Genomic DNA, 14,020 nt, shown 5'->3' with positions numbered 1-14,020 from the left:
TTTTTTGAGATGGAGTCTCGTTCTGTCACCCAGGCTGGAGTGCAGTGGCGTGATTTTGGCTCACTGCAACCTCTGCCTCTGGGGTTCAACTGCTTCTGCTGCCTCAGCCTCCCAAGTAGCTGGGATTACAGGCGTGTGACACCACACCCAGTTAATTTTTGTATTTTTAGTAGAGACGGCCATGTTGGTCAGGCTGGTCTCGAACTACTGATATCAAGTGATCCACCTGCCTCAGCATCCCAAAGTGCTGGGATTACAGGCATGAGTCACTGCGCCTGGCCTCTGCTTTTGCTTCCTTAGTGGCATCCCACTGCCTTGCTTTCAACATTAATTTCAGGACTTCTTATCGGGGCATACATTTTTTAAAAAATATATGAATAATAGAATTGTGTTTTTTATTTCCATTGGAACTTTGTCTTCAAATGTAATCTGAGAAAAAAATGAGTCACTCCTGCTATAATGATTAGCAGTTAGTCCACCTCCTGGGGCTGAAGCAGGTTTGCTTTCAGGAGACACTTAATGAAAACCACATCAAGGCTGGGCACGGTGGCTCACATTGATAATCCCAGCACTTTGGGAGGTCAAGGAAGGTAGACTGCCAGAGGCCAGGAGTTTGAGACCAGCCTGGGCAAGATGGTGAAACCCCATCTCTATAAAAAAGAAAAAAATGGGCCAGGCATAGTGGCAGGCACCTATAGTCCCAGCTACTTGGGAAGGTGGGGAAGGTGAGGTAGGATCGCTTGAACCCCAGAGGTTGAGGCAGCAGTGAGCCATAATTGTGCGACTGCATTCCAGCCTGGGTGACAGAGTGAGACCCTATCTCAAAAAAAAAAAAAGAACAACAACAACAAAATCAACATTCCTTGAAGTTAACTGTTGCCTTTAATAGGACTTATTCATCTGAATTCTTTTTTTCCTGGATATAGGACACATCAGAGTCTGTGAGTCATGTGAAGGGGTTGCTAAGTCAGGGCAAGGTGAGAATTCCACAACTGGCTTCCTCTGCATCCTCTCCTTGGCTGGATTTAGTTTCTGTAAATGGAAAGCAAATCCAACTTCTCTCCTTCCCAAGGCACTGTGCTCTCCCTGGAATACCAGAAAGCTATTGGAAATGTTCTCAAGAAACAATGGATATAAGAAAAACCTCATAATCTATGACTAAATGAAACCATGTGAAGAGATGTCTGTAACGTGATTTCAGTACAGAGGGATACAAATGATACTCATGGCATGTGAGTCTGTCAAACACATGTTTGCTTACATGTACATACGGGAAAAATAAAATTATATAGATCAAACTATTAACATTGGCTATTGCCTATTTACAAATTATGGGGATTACCTTTCTTCTTTATAGCCCATTGCCTTTAAAATGTGTATTACTAGAAAATATATTACTTTTTAATTATTTTATATATGTATACTTAAAAAGTATTTTTTCATATTTTGTTAATTAGCATGGACCTATAGATAGGCCTCTCAGATATAAGAATTTCTTCATTTTCTGTGTCTTTGTTCTGTCTCCGATTCTAAGAAGGCTTATAATGCTTAGTGGGATGTAACCAGTAGGAAGTCTCACTGTCACCAGGTGCTGTGAAAAATAGGAAATGAGAGACCAACATTCATGCTTTGGTGTCAGGAACTTATTTTTGGGCACTTATTCTTCCTCCCAAATGAGCATGTGTGACAATTCTTTAACCCCCAAATATGTGACATTGTTCACATCTAAATAAAATGCCTTCCTTGTCCTCACCACATAGATGGTTGCTGCTGTTCCTTCCTTGCAAGGGTTGTCTCAGATTTAATCCATTCCTCTAGTGAGAGAGCCTTTGCTGGCCTTACCCCTGAGGGGGTAGCCATGTTTCGGATAGACCTCTTAAGTCTGCCATGTTTGTGTCCTCACTTGCCTTGACCCTAGCTTTTCCAACTTCCAAATGGAAGGTTTATGACAACAGAAAAGTCAAGACTGGGGGAAACTAAATTATAAGCTGAAAATTAAAAAAAAAAAAAACATATATACATATAATATAAATATGCTTATATTTGTAAATAAGTCAATATATTTTATATGTATTTCCCATCAGTTTTAGATGTGTAAGTTTTGAGCCTTGGTTGTGGTTGATTTGAGCTTTCTGAGAGTTGATTCCTTACCACATAGGAAAATCCTTAAATGATACCATAATATTTGCTTTTATGGTGACGGTTCTTATAAAAGACAGTTCTTGGGTGGCTTATGTAAACCACGTTATGTTAAAGATGCCTGGAGTGAAAGAACCTGTTTTAGGAGATACAGACTTGGAAGATAGACTGAGAAAATCATCTACCTCCACCGCAGGAGACGGGGCACTCTGACTGCACGATACTCCAGGCATAGGCCGGTCTTTTTGTGGCTGGTGGAGTTCCATTCATGACCTTGGGAAGTGCATACTTCCAAGCTATCCCTGGATTTTTGCCTTGCATCAGAATCTGGACAGTGTAAGATAAAAATCAGAGATCAAGATACAGGTCAGACCCTGAAATTCCAGAAGTCTTACCGAACATTTTAAAGATATTTACATGACATTTTGACCTTAACATTGGTATACTTCATTGTTCCCAAGTATGTTTTATGTTGACTTAAGGTTTTCCCAGGACACTTTAAAATGTGTAACTTCATGTTATCAAAACTGTGATTTAGGCAGATGCTAAAGAGCAAAACACAACTGACATTTGCCATAAGCCCATACCGTACATACACACACACACACACACACTCTCTCTCTCTCTCTCTCTCTCTCTCTCTCTCTCTCTCACACGTATATGTATTATAATGAAGACAGAAAGGTTATATTGTTGGGTCTAAACCCTAAGTTAAAAACCTACCATGATAAACACAGAGTGGTGCCTTACAGATAATAGTTAAAACTGAATCTACATCTATAGGTCACAACTTACAAGCTCTCTCCTGAGTGCTAGTGGAGTTGAAACAAGGGAAGCACTCCAAAACCCACAGAATACCCCACTTAGACTTGCTATCGTCAACTTTAGAATACAAATGTGTTTCTAATGTAATTTCCATAGAAAAATTTTCCCAAAGAGAATTTGTTAACCATGTGCAAGGATGAGCAGGTAAGAAAAAAAGAAACATGTTCAGAATCACGAATTGGAATATAGGCATTAGAATAGACTTAACCTCCGAAAAGGCAACAACTTAGGATAAATCTGATCCTATAAAGTCTGACTACTAAAATAAGAGCAATCACATTTTGGGCACTTCCCAAGTGCCCAGCACTCTGCAGGCATTCTTAATGCATCATAAAACATTCTTCTAACAACTCTATAATGTAGCTGCCTATGTTTTCATTGAAAAAACAAAAAAACAAAAAAACAGAACTTGTGCAAGATCACACAAGTGATTAGGGACTGAGCTTAAATAAAGCCACCAACCAAAATGTGCCTACACAATACAAAAATACATCACCTTGTTTTTGATGTAGGAAACATATCTGTCTGCCTTCTTAATGCCCTCTTAACTACTCCTCTTTCATTTTTTTTTTCTTATTCCAGCTCAAAGCATGAATATAAATAGCTGGTTCTTTCCCACTCCATGAATCTTGTGGAAAATACTTTACCACTAGAACTGGGCATTCATGCCCAAGAAGCAAAGCTGATTGCCAGTTAAAAATAGGAACCCCTGGCTCTGTCTCCGTCTGGTGGGATCCCACCTCCATTAGAGTTGGGTGGGTGGCTGCTGTTCAAGGCCCTTCATTTTACCAGATCACTCTTTAGGATGCTACACAATGGTTTCTATTTTGCTACTGGCTTAAATGTCTCTACAAGTATTATGACTGACTCTTAAGATTCCATGATGTACACATCACTTTGTAGTGCAACAAAACAAATCTTGATGCCTCCCAGAAACAATCAAAATGTTAATAGATGGATTTGTGTTCCCCCACCCCCATCCAAAACAGTATCAATACGAAACACAACAGGTAGTACCATTACATGAACAAATGCCCAATTATTATCAGTCGCTAATCAAAAAATCTCAGAATCAGTCTTAGGAGTCTTTTAGTTTTGAAGATCTTTCTAGCCTTTGCTTTGCTTCTTTTTTCTTTTAAACTTTCACAGCTAAGCCATACAGCTGTTCTTGGAATCCTGTGTTCAACTTAACACAACATTTCATACATGTTGAATAAATACTATGCTTGCTTTATTTCCATAGTATTTTTGAATAAATAGTATGCTTTCCTGCAGTGTTTCTGTTCATGTTTTCATCTGATATTAAGTAAATACAGAAACTTTATAGTTTTATTCATGGTCAAACTAGAATTGTGAGAGCAGTTTTACATTCAGAAGATGATCCTGATGCCGGTTGATAGTTCAATTTCTTATTCAGTTAAAGCAGTATTTCAAATGTAGCACTTATTTTGCTTTCTTTTTTAATGCAACAAAAACTCAGAGACCTTGTACCAGAGAAAATTATGTAGTGTACCGTATTTACTTGTGTGGCAATACAGTATGAGTGCAATGCATAAGAGTTATGGTGCGCTAAGGCCCACAAGGCAGAATGGTATTGCAATACAAAGGGGTGGCATCACACACATACGCACGTAGTAGAGGCAAGCTTAAGTTTAAGTGCTATACAGAAAGAAATTAACTTATTCATCTCCACTTTCTGATACCACCCCATTCCTCCCATTCAAACTAGATTCTAATATTTTCTGCCATAGGGGAACAGATCCCCAATAGAAATGCAAAGAAAATATAAAAGAACATTAGTTCTTGCCTTTTGAGCTTCTAGGACTTATGTTCTGCTGATTAAAAAAGTAGTTTGACAGATTTTCAACAGGCATTTGAAATATATTCCCCTTTCACCTTTTAGACAGATTCTAGAGCCTAAGCCATACATAGCCTGTGGTTTCACTGCAAAACATTTTTAAATGTTGCTGTGAACAGCAGGACATGTTTAAGAAAAAAAAAATGTGTTTAAGAAAAAGACTGTGATGATAAAAGCATCACCAGTATTAAGCAAAAACAACCAGATGTCAAGCTTCCCCAGACCTTCACTCAAGCCAACCATAAAAGATTATCAATGCAATCAACAAGAAGGGAACTCACACAATCTCCCATTGTCAAACATGTCTCTGCGTCTGTATCCGTATCCTCCTCCTCCTCCCCTACTGTCACTCAGGATGCCCTGTCCTGGCTCCAAGTCTGAGTTCTTTACTACACACTGATTCCATCTCCCCTCATCTCCACCAGGATGTGACCACCGTAGCTGCCCCACATGTGGCTACTGAGCACGTGAAATGCACTCGCGTGGTCAAAGTAAAAGGCCTTTTAATTTAAATTTCAATAACCACATGTGACTAATGGCTACCATACTGGATGCACAGCTATGGATGAAGCCCAGCCTCTGACGCCCATCTCCTATACTAGATTGTCTACTTGGCATCTCCACTTGAATGCTTAAAAGTGTATCAATGTCTAACTTTCCTGCCTCTCCCTGAAAGACTGCTCATAGGGAATACCCTTCCAGTTGATGAGGCCAAAATAAAAACTTGGACCCATTTTAGACTTCTCTTTTTCTGACACTCATATTTAATAGATCAGAAATGGTGTTACTTTAACTTTCACCCTCTCTCGTATCTTACCACCTCATATATGTTGCTGCTGCCCTGATCTAAGCCACTATCATGTCTCTTGTGACCTCCATGGTGAAGACACAAAACAATGACTTTTGGGAGGAGGAGAAGCGATATCCCCCAGTGGAGAAGATGAGACAGATTCATATAGACAAACAACACAGTCACAGTTACTTGGGTTAAAAATCAAGTGCTAGGGCTGGGCGCGGTGGCTCACGCCTGTAATCCCAGTACTTTGGGAGGCCGAGGTGGGTGGATCACGAGGTCAGGAGATCGAGACCATCCTGGCTAACATGGTGAAAACCCATCTCTACTAAAAATAAAAAACAATTAGCCGGATGTGGTGGCGGGCGCCTGTAGTCCCAGCTACTCGGGAGGCTAAGGGAGGAGAATGGCATGAACTCAGGAGGCGGAGCTTGCAGTGAGCCGAGATCGTGCCACTGCACTCCAGCCTGAGCCACAGAGCAAGACTCCGTCTCAAAAAATCAATTGCTCTAGATCCTATAAAAGGAATGCAAATAGTTTAGTAAATCTGAGGTGGAAGAGAAAATCACATCATCATCTAAAGAAGCTTTGTAGCTATCACTTACTAATAACAAATCTTGGTGACGATTACAGCAAAGAAGCCACAAAGCAACAAAACCTGAGTTTCTGGCCAGGCATAGTGCCTCACTCCTATCATCCTGGCACTTTGGGAAGCTGAGGCAGGAGGATCTTTTGAGCTCAGGAGTTCAAGATTAGCCTGGGCAACATAGCAAGACCCCATCTCCAAAATAAAATTTTAAGAAACTAGATGTTGTAGTGTATGCCTATAGTCCCAGCTACTTGGGAGGCTGAGGCAGAGAGGACTGCTTGAGCTCAGGAGTTGGAAGCTGCAGTGAGCTATAGTCGCACCACTGCACTCCAGCCTGGGCCACAGAGTGAGACATCCTCTCAAAACAAAACAATTAAACGCTTCTGTTTTCTTTGAAGATTTCTATTCCCCCTCTGAAGAGGATAAAACTGTTACACTGCATTTCCCGCATCCCCTTTCCTAAACTTGAAAATGAGGATCCTCAGCAAAGTAAAATCCTTGAACTGAAGGTAATACCGGCACTGATCAGAATATTAAACAGCAGTAGGGGAACAAATCCATTGCATAATATGGTAATATGAAACTCAAGTATCTGGCCAAAACAAAAAGCAATAACTCACACAATTTACTGTACATATTCTTAGGAATGTGCAGCTTTAAATTAACTCATAAAATACACAGTAGCTAGTTGTATGCCTGCGTATGTGTGTTACTATTACAGTTTTATGGCCAGTAGCATATAGAGCATATTGTTTATAGTTTATTTCCTTAACATATTGATGCATACAATGAATACAGAAATGAAGGCCTCTTAACTTTACAAAATCAAATGACTCAAGGCTTGCCTTTAATATCTGTGTACTATAAATTCATATGCAGAGTTCAATGTGTAATCATGTACACTGAAAGACAATATTTGTATAAACCAGCAGAAAGCTGATGTAAGAATTTACTTAACATCAGCTCATAAAGGCCTTGTAAAGGAAGTAAAAACTTAAACAAATAAGTACCAAGACCAAATATATAAAAGATAAGTATGTGCCAATTGTAATATATTATTTGCTTCTCAATAACTAAGATGCTCTTTGCCCCCACCTTTATCCTGTGTTGAGAAGAACAGTGACCAAGAGTATCCTAGAAATCCTCTTATCTCTTACTATTTGATGCCTGCAAATACTTAAACCTTTGGAGATTGTCCACTTGGCTCATACAATCTCTGTGGGAAAGTTTCTCTTTCACCCTGTTCTTAAAAAAAAATCAGAATTTTCTTCAAGAAATCAAATCCACCCTCAAAAACTGCTACATAATTTATAAAGCCCAGTGCAAAATGAAAATTCAAGAGTCATTGTTTGAAAACTTAAGAATTCAAGACAGTGACAGTGAAGCATTAAACCACAAGGTCCTTCCAAGCATGAGGTCCTCTGCAGCTGGGCAGGTCCCATGCCCATGAAGGTAGCCCTGCCCAACTAAATCCAGGTTTTCTCACCTGGATCAGTTTTAAGACAAAATTTAAAAATTTCCAAATTCTGAATGACCCTGCAATCTAACAATGACTTCTCTCTCATTTCAAGGCTAGAGAATATAGCCCCCAATTTGGTTGCCTCGATTGTATCTCAGCATGTGCTTTAGTGTGTCCATCACCATCAACTGAACCACAGACAACCTCTCCCACTGATGTGGGGAAGCAGGACAATCTTGGAGAGGTGTGCACAGAACCACCTGAGGTACTAACTTCCTCTCTGAATGCCAGGAAACACATTTTGGGCAATACGTAACTTGAAAATGATCATTCCCATTTTTCACATCTATTTTAAAACATTTTCGGTGACCATGTCAAGAGTAGTCCATTGCTTCTCTCAGCATTCCTGGAGAACACAAACACCCTCAGGGCACAGGAGCACCGCATCCCTCCTGTAATGGCACCACATCACAATAATGCCATTGCTTACAACCCCATGCCGCATGTCGGAGTGTACAGCCAAGCCGTTAAATGCACAAATTTGGAAAGACCGCCAGTGATTCAGTCTACTTAACTGGACTTAGTCCAGAGAATTTTCCAGCCAGCTGGCATGGAGTCTATAGTTTACAGCTGGCAAGCAACCTCCTTAAATGCTTCCAGGTCCTCCATAGAGCTGTTTAATGTCTACCTTTAACACACACCTGACTTCAGACACAACACTCAGCAGCTCTAACCGCAGGGTGCAGAGTTATAAAATTTACAGGTTCTTAAGTTGGAAAACCACAGACAGGGGCTGGAATCGACCAACCACTCTCTGAAGGAAAGGGATGCAGTTTCTGTTTAGGGCACATAAAATTAAAACAAAGGACACCGTGAGTAATCACGGGTAAATAATTTTCCTTCTTTTGCCCCACTTTTAATTTTAATGTTAAAACTTTTAAAATTCCTTCAGTCAGCTTTGTATTTGTTTCATTATTTAAGGCCTCTTTTTTTTTTTTTCTTCTTCTTCAGGAAGTTGTCCTCATTTTGCCATAAAGGTTATGGAGAGATTTTAAAGACCAGCTATTTAATGCATCCTAGGAAACCCAATTCCTGTCCTCAATAATGTATGTGATTGCTTTAAAAATAACAATGCCTATTAAGTGCTTATTGTGTGCCAGGCAAAGCACTGTACTTGCATTATCTCATTTAAAATTGATAATAACATTATGAAGAAGGCGATGTTAATTCCAATAGTGGAGACGAATAAACCAATAGTCAAAGTCACACAGCTAATAAGTCACAGCGACAGGACTCAAGTCTCTGGTCTTGTTTCATCCTAAAACCTCACATCTTCGCTCTCACAACATTGCCTCTCAAGCTTTGAAACACCAAGCCCAAGATTCTAATTTAAAATACTAAAAACTGTGTTAACTGTTGGTAAGACAACACTGGGCCTCCCTAGCGTGCTGTGACGTTTACTTTGTGACACTGGGTTTGAACCTGAGAATTTTATTTATTGAACGTACTGGCATCGAATTTAAGCATACATGATCTCCTCCATCCATTTTCCCCTGGATTTATTTATAATCGTTTCAACAACTGAAATATACTAGACTTTATTGGTTGGCCCTTTTTGATAAAGCAGAAATTGCTCCTTACGCTCCTATGTCTCATGGAAGGGGTGGTTTTGTGGTGTGGATTCATGTTTTTGTAAGCTCATGTGATTTTTGGAAACTTTTGTGATGTTAAAATTCAGCCAGTTTTCTTTGACTTCTTCTTTGCTTCAAAGCTGGAAGAACACGACCAGGTATCATCATTGCTATTATGTGTGAGTGATTGGATTTGACAAGAGACAGCAATACAAAGACCCTGATCGGGGATTTGGAAAGGCAGCTTCAAAGGTGTGGGCTGACACATTGGACCTTGACTACAGTTCTAATTCGACTCATCAACATTCCTCAGAGTATAGTGAGGAGAAATAAATAGTGTTCTCTAACCCGTCACAAAAGTATTTGCCATGAATTAACCGGAGGCCCCCACTTCAAATAGCAAATGGCAAATCTCTAGACAAATGACGTGCCATTGCAAAAGCACCTCTGAATCGTCCTCTCAAGTTTGACTTTTCTATCATCTGTTCTGAATTAATTCTCCATTACTTCTCTGCTTCTTTTGTGTCTTGTGTCTTCACTCAGTCCATGCTACTTAGCTAATATCCCTTGTGTCTTGAGGCACTTCCTTACTCATTTCAGCCCCTTTACCTTGGGGAGAATTCAGCAGGCAGAGTCACAAAGGAGCTGGATGACAAGGTAATACTTCGTCAATGGTGCTCACACTGTCATCTCATTGATCAATGTGCCTGTCCACCTGGTCCCCACCACCCCATCATCTCCTTTGGCCAAAGAGTGGAGGAAGCTGTTTATTATAGTAATTTTCTTTAGATGTCTCTTCCTGCCTTGAAACTAGCCTGTGGTTAACCTATTTCTCACTTACTGTCATGAGAAAAGCTGCTGTAGTTTTCAGCTTCAGGATTCTCCCTTATTACACTAGGAATGGGCTTTCAAAGAGTTAAACACCTTTTTCTTCTGCTAAACATAGAGAAAAAAAATCCTAACATAAATGAGAGCTTTTCCATTTTCAAAACTTTTGAAAAGGAATGCTGTAAAAACACAGGTGGTCATATTTCAGCCATAGAATAGCAACCTGTATTATCATGTCATACTGAATCACTTTGTTTATCAGACAGGGATGAAGTTACTTTATAATGAAACACTCATGATGAATTTCCTCACCTCCACTCCAACTGCATGACAGCTTGATAGAGAATGTGACTCATTCATTGTTGTGTGTGTGTGTGTGAGAGAGAGATACAGACAAAGAGACAGAGAAAGATTGAAACGGGGGGAAAGGAAGAGGAGAGAAAGGAGGAACATGAGCTAGTAAGATACCTCATCTCTAGTCACTTCTAGAGAATGTGTCATCTCTAAGTAGACACCTTAGTTAATCGTGAAAAAAAAAAAAAAAAAAAAAAAACCAAAAAACTTGTGTACGTTTTAATTCTTATTGCTAAGGTCTCCTAAAAATGTATGTTAAACAGGCCTTTTCCATATTGCTTAAACAAAGGACAAAGTCAGTGATCTTAAATTACCTACACCTAAACTTCAACATGGAAACACATTGTTTTCAGCCATACTCAAAAAGTCCAGCATATCATATGTCTACTTCAGATGAACTGTCTGTCAGCAAAGCCTTGTGAAAGTTTCACTCTGATCTTCAGTTTTCACAATTCCATCACTTGAAAAATTAATTTCTTACAACACACACACACTTAATTTAGATATTCAGGGGTGAAGAATTAAAATAGATTTAGTTTTTCTCGGTATTCCCAAATGTGTCTGGGAATAAAATAAACATAATGTGGTCACTGATACATAATATCCTAAACTCTATTAAAATAAAAGCTAAATTTAAATCTTCTGGATGACTAACAAGTCCACTAGTTCAATGAGAGATTCCTTAGTCTTTATGCCAGACTTATGTTGTAGAAAATAAGTTGAAATACATGGAAATTATTTAGTTTTATATTAGCTATATCCATAGTGATCTCAGAAACTATGGGATTGCTAAATCAATATTTACTTTTATGCTAACGTGTGCATGTACATGACTAGTTTTTTTTTTCCCCCCTGGGAAATACAGAAATACATGGTCAAGAAAATTATCTCCTTTTCTCCAAGTCACTTATATGCATATATTTGTATGTATTTCAAGATCAAAAAGTTGATTGATTTAAATAATGACTAAGAAATTTAAGACCTAAGACAGTCAAACAAATCCTTGGTTACTCTTAGGTATTTCCCTTTGCCCCAAGGAAATCAGTGGGGCCAGCACTATATACATGGACATCCACCTGTTGCAAATGTTGAAACCATTTAGAGCCAAGGATCCAAGGAGAATGGATGGTCTGTAATACAGACTGCATTTTAAAACTGGACTGGCATGTGACTTAGTGATAAAAGTGAAGGTCTGTTTTCTATTTAGCTTAAATTTTGAGCTTCCCGTGAAGACCTTCTGTAAAGTTTTGACATATAAAAATAACCGGAAGCAGAAGACACTTTTATTTGGCATCAAACCATGCACTTACTTCTTGGGGTTAACTGGCAGCAGTCAATTATTTCCAGGATTGTATTATCCTGCCTTGTACTAGAAAATACCAAGAAATTAGTGGAATGATCGGCACACTCAGCATCCTGAAGGGTAAATTGCTATTCATCTAGATTGAGGTAAGTCCACTGTGAACTAACTGGTCAGTGACTTCCTAGGTTTAAGTTATTCACTTTGGGAAAGCAAGTGTTTTAGGAAGCACATTGATTCTTCAAATGCATTTTAGGAGATCCAATTTCATTACTTTAAACGCTGTTTGCTGTACTTGACTTTAAACCATATGGTTGTCAAGGCCAGTCTCAAGAGATGATCAAATACAGTTGGTTTTTAAAATGTTTATTACAGAAGCCTCGGGATCTTCAGAGGACTTCAGGGCTGAAATGGGGTAAGGACAGGCTGGGTTCTGGTCCCTTCACTCCTGGCTTCAGTGAAAGAAGCTCTCCTTCCATTTTATTTTTTTGCTTCCATGTAAGATTTCTTCAATTTGAAAGAAGGTTGCACTTTTTAAATGGACGAATGAATTTTATCATTGGATGTTGTTCACTCAATACATTTTCTTAAACATCCCATGATGTTCCAGATACTGTGCCAATTGTGGAAGCTACAATGATAACTTAAGTCATTGTCTGATAACGCAGGGTTTGGGGGTACTGTAAAAGGACTTCACGACAGTGCTATAGGACACAGTGGGAGACATTAGTTCACCTGGGGAAATCATTTCTGAAATGAGGAAAATGATACTCTGATCATTTCAGCGATTTTTCCAAAGTCACATAGTTTGTAGCAGAGCAACCTATGTCCCAGCTATTTATGCAGATGCTCCTTGTCTAACCCATGTTGCTTCCTGAAAGAATGGAATCCATGTACCAATGCTTGTTTTTTACATTATTTAAAGACTTAAGGCTATAAAGTTTTGGTGACATAATTTATGTCTTAATTTTTTTTGTTTGTTTGTTTTTCTTTGGAGACAGGGTCTCTGTGGCCCAGGCTGGAGTGCAGTGGCACAATCACAGCTCACTGCAGTCTCAGCCTCCTAGGTTCAAGGGATCCTCCCTCCTCAGCCTCCCAAATAGCTGGGACTAGTGGCATGCACCACCACTCCCAGCTAATTTTTGTATTCTCATGGAGACAGGGTTTTGTCGTGTTTCCCAGGCTGGTCTCAAACTCCTGTGCTCAAGCAATCCACCTGCCTCAGCCTCCCAAAGTGCTGGAATTTTTGCACCTGGCCTGACTTACACCTTAAACATTTGTGCATCTCCAGTATCTAACACAGGGCTGGACAATGTTTAATTTTTTAAACCAGACAATGAGAGGAAGTGAACAGAGGAAAACTGTTTTGATGATAATTACCTACATCAATACACATGAAAGCAGATGAAAATGAAATTTAGCAAGATACGGGGAGAATATGAGGTCATACATATGAAAGGGAAAAAAAGAAGAGCATTAATCCCACAGTGCCATCCTCATGCATTTTGGGAAACATACACTTCTGCTGAATTTTACATCATCATAAGGACTTAGTGAATACGCCATAATTTTAGGTGGCCAAAAGGGACAGTGCTTTCATTCATAGATTTATTCTTTCTGTGGATGGAACAGCATTTTTCATTTTAGTAGGTTCCCACAGTGATTTTAGCATTTCACAAGATTATAAAAAAGATTTAACATTTTTATATTGGAGTAAATATATATTTGGCTCCAAAAGTATTCATTTTGGCTCAATTCATACTTGTTGTATGGAAAGACCTATGAACTTTATTTAACTTCCTTTAAAGAATACAGCCATGGATCACTTGGATATCAATATACAGTCCAGTTTTGGGAAAATATAATTTATTGCTTATTATAATTTTATGTTTTTAGAATATCTGTGTTCCATCCATTTTGGAGAGATACAAGCATGTGCTGTTTATTTAACTTCCTTTAAAGAATACAGCCATGGATCACTTGGATATCAATATACAGTCCAGTTTTGGGAAAATACAATTTATTGCTTATTATAATTTTATGTTTTTAGAATATCTGTGTTCCATCCATTTTGGAGAGATACAAGCATGTGCTAAAAACTGATCAGCAATTTGATGACGTTCTTTAGAGAACAATAAAGTATACTTTAAATACCAAAGACATTAATCCAAATTATTTGAAAAGATATCATAAACAAAATACTAGGTTACTGGACGGTTTTTTTTTTTTTTTTTTTTTTTTTTT

General features: G+C 38.8%; 1 protein-coding gene across 1 annotated transcript in view; it reads right to left on the bottom strand.

Annotated features, from left to right (window-relative positions):
• ADAMTS18 (ADAM metallopeptidase with thrombospondin type 1 motif 18) overlaps positions 1-14,020 on the bottom strand; it is a 157,442-nt gene that overhangs the window by 15,596 nt on the left and 127,826 nt on the right. The window contains exon 17 of the mRNA XM_017868658.1: positions 2,325-2,466. Coding sequence (XP_017724147.1) covers positions 2,325-2,466 — 142 coding nt within the window. The remainder of the gene's footprint in view (positions 1-2,324; positions 2,467-14,020) is intronic.

The sequence above is a fragment of the Rhinopithecus bieti genome, unplaced genomic scaffold (genome assembly GCF_001698545.2).
Source record: "Rhinopithecus bieti isolate Rb0 unplaced genomic scaffold, ASM169854v2 scaffold_2574, whole genome shotgun sequence".
NCBI classification, from domain to species: Eukaryota; Metazoa; Chordata; class Mammalia; order Primates; family Cercopithecidae; genus Rhinopithecus; species Rhinopithecus bieti.
Note: the sequence above shows the minus strand (reverse complement) of the source record. Positions and strands in the feature narration are given on the sequence as shown.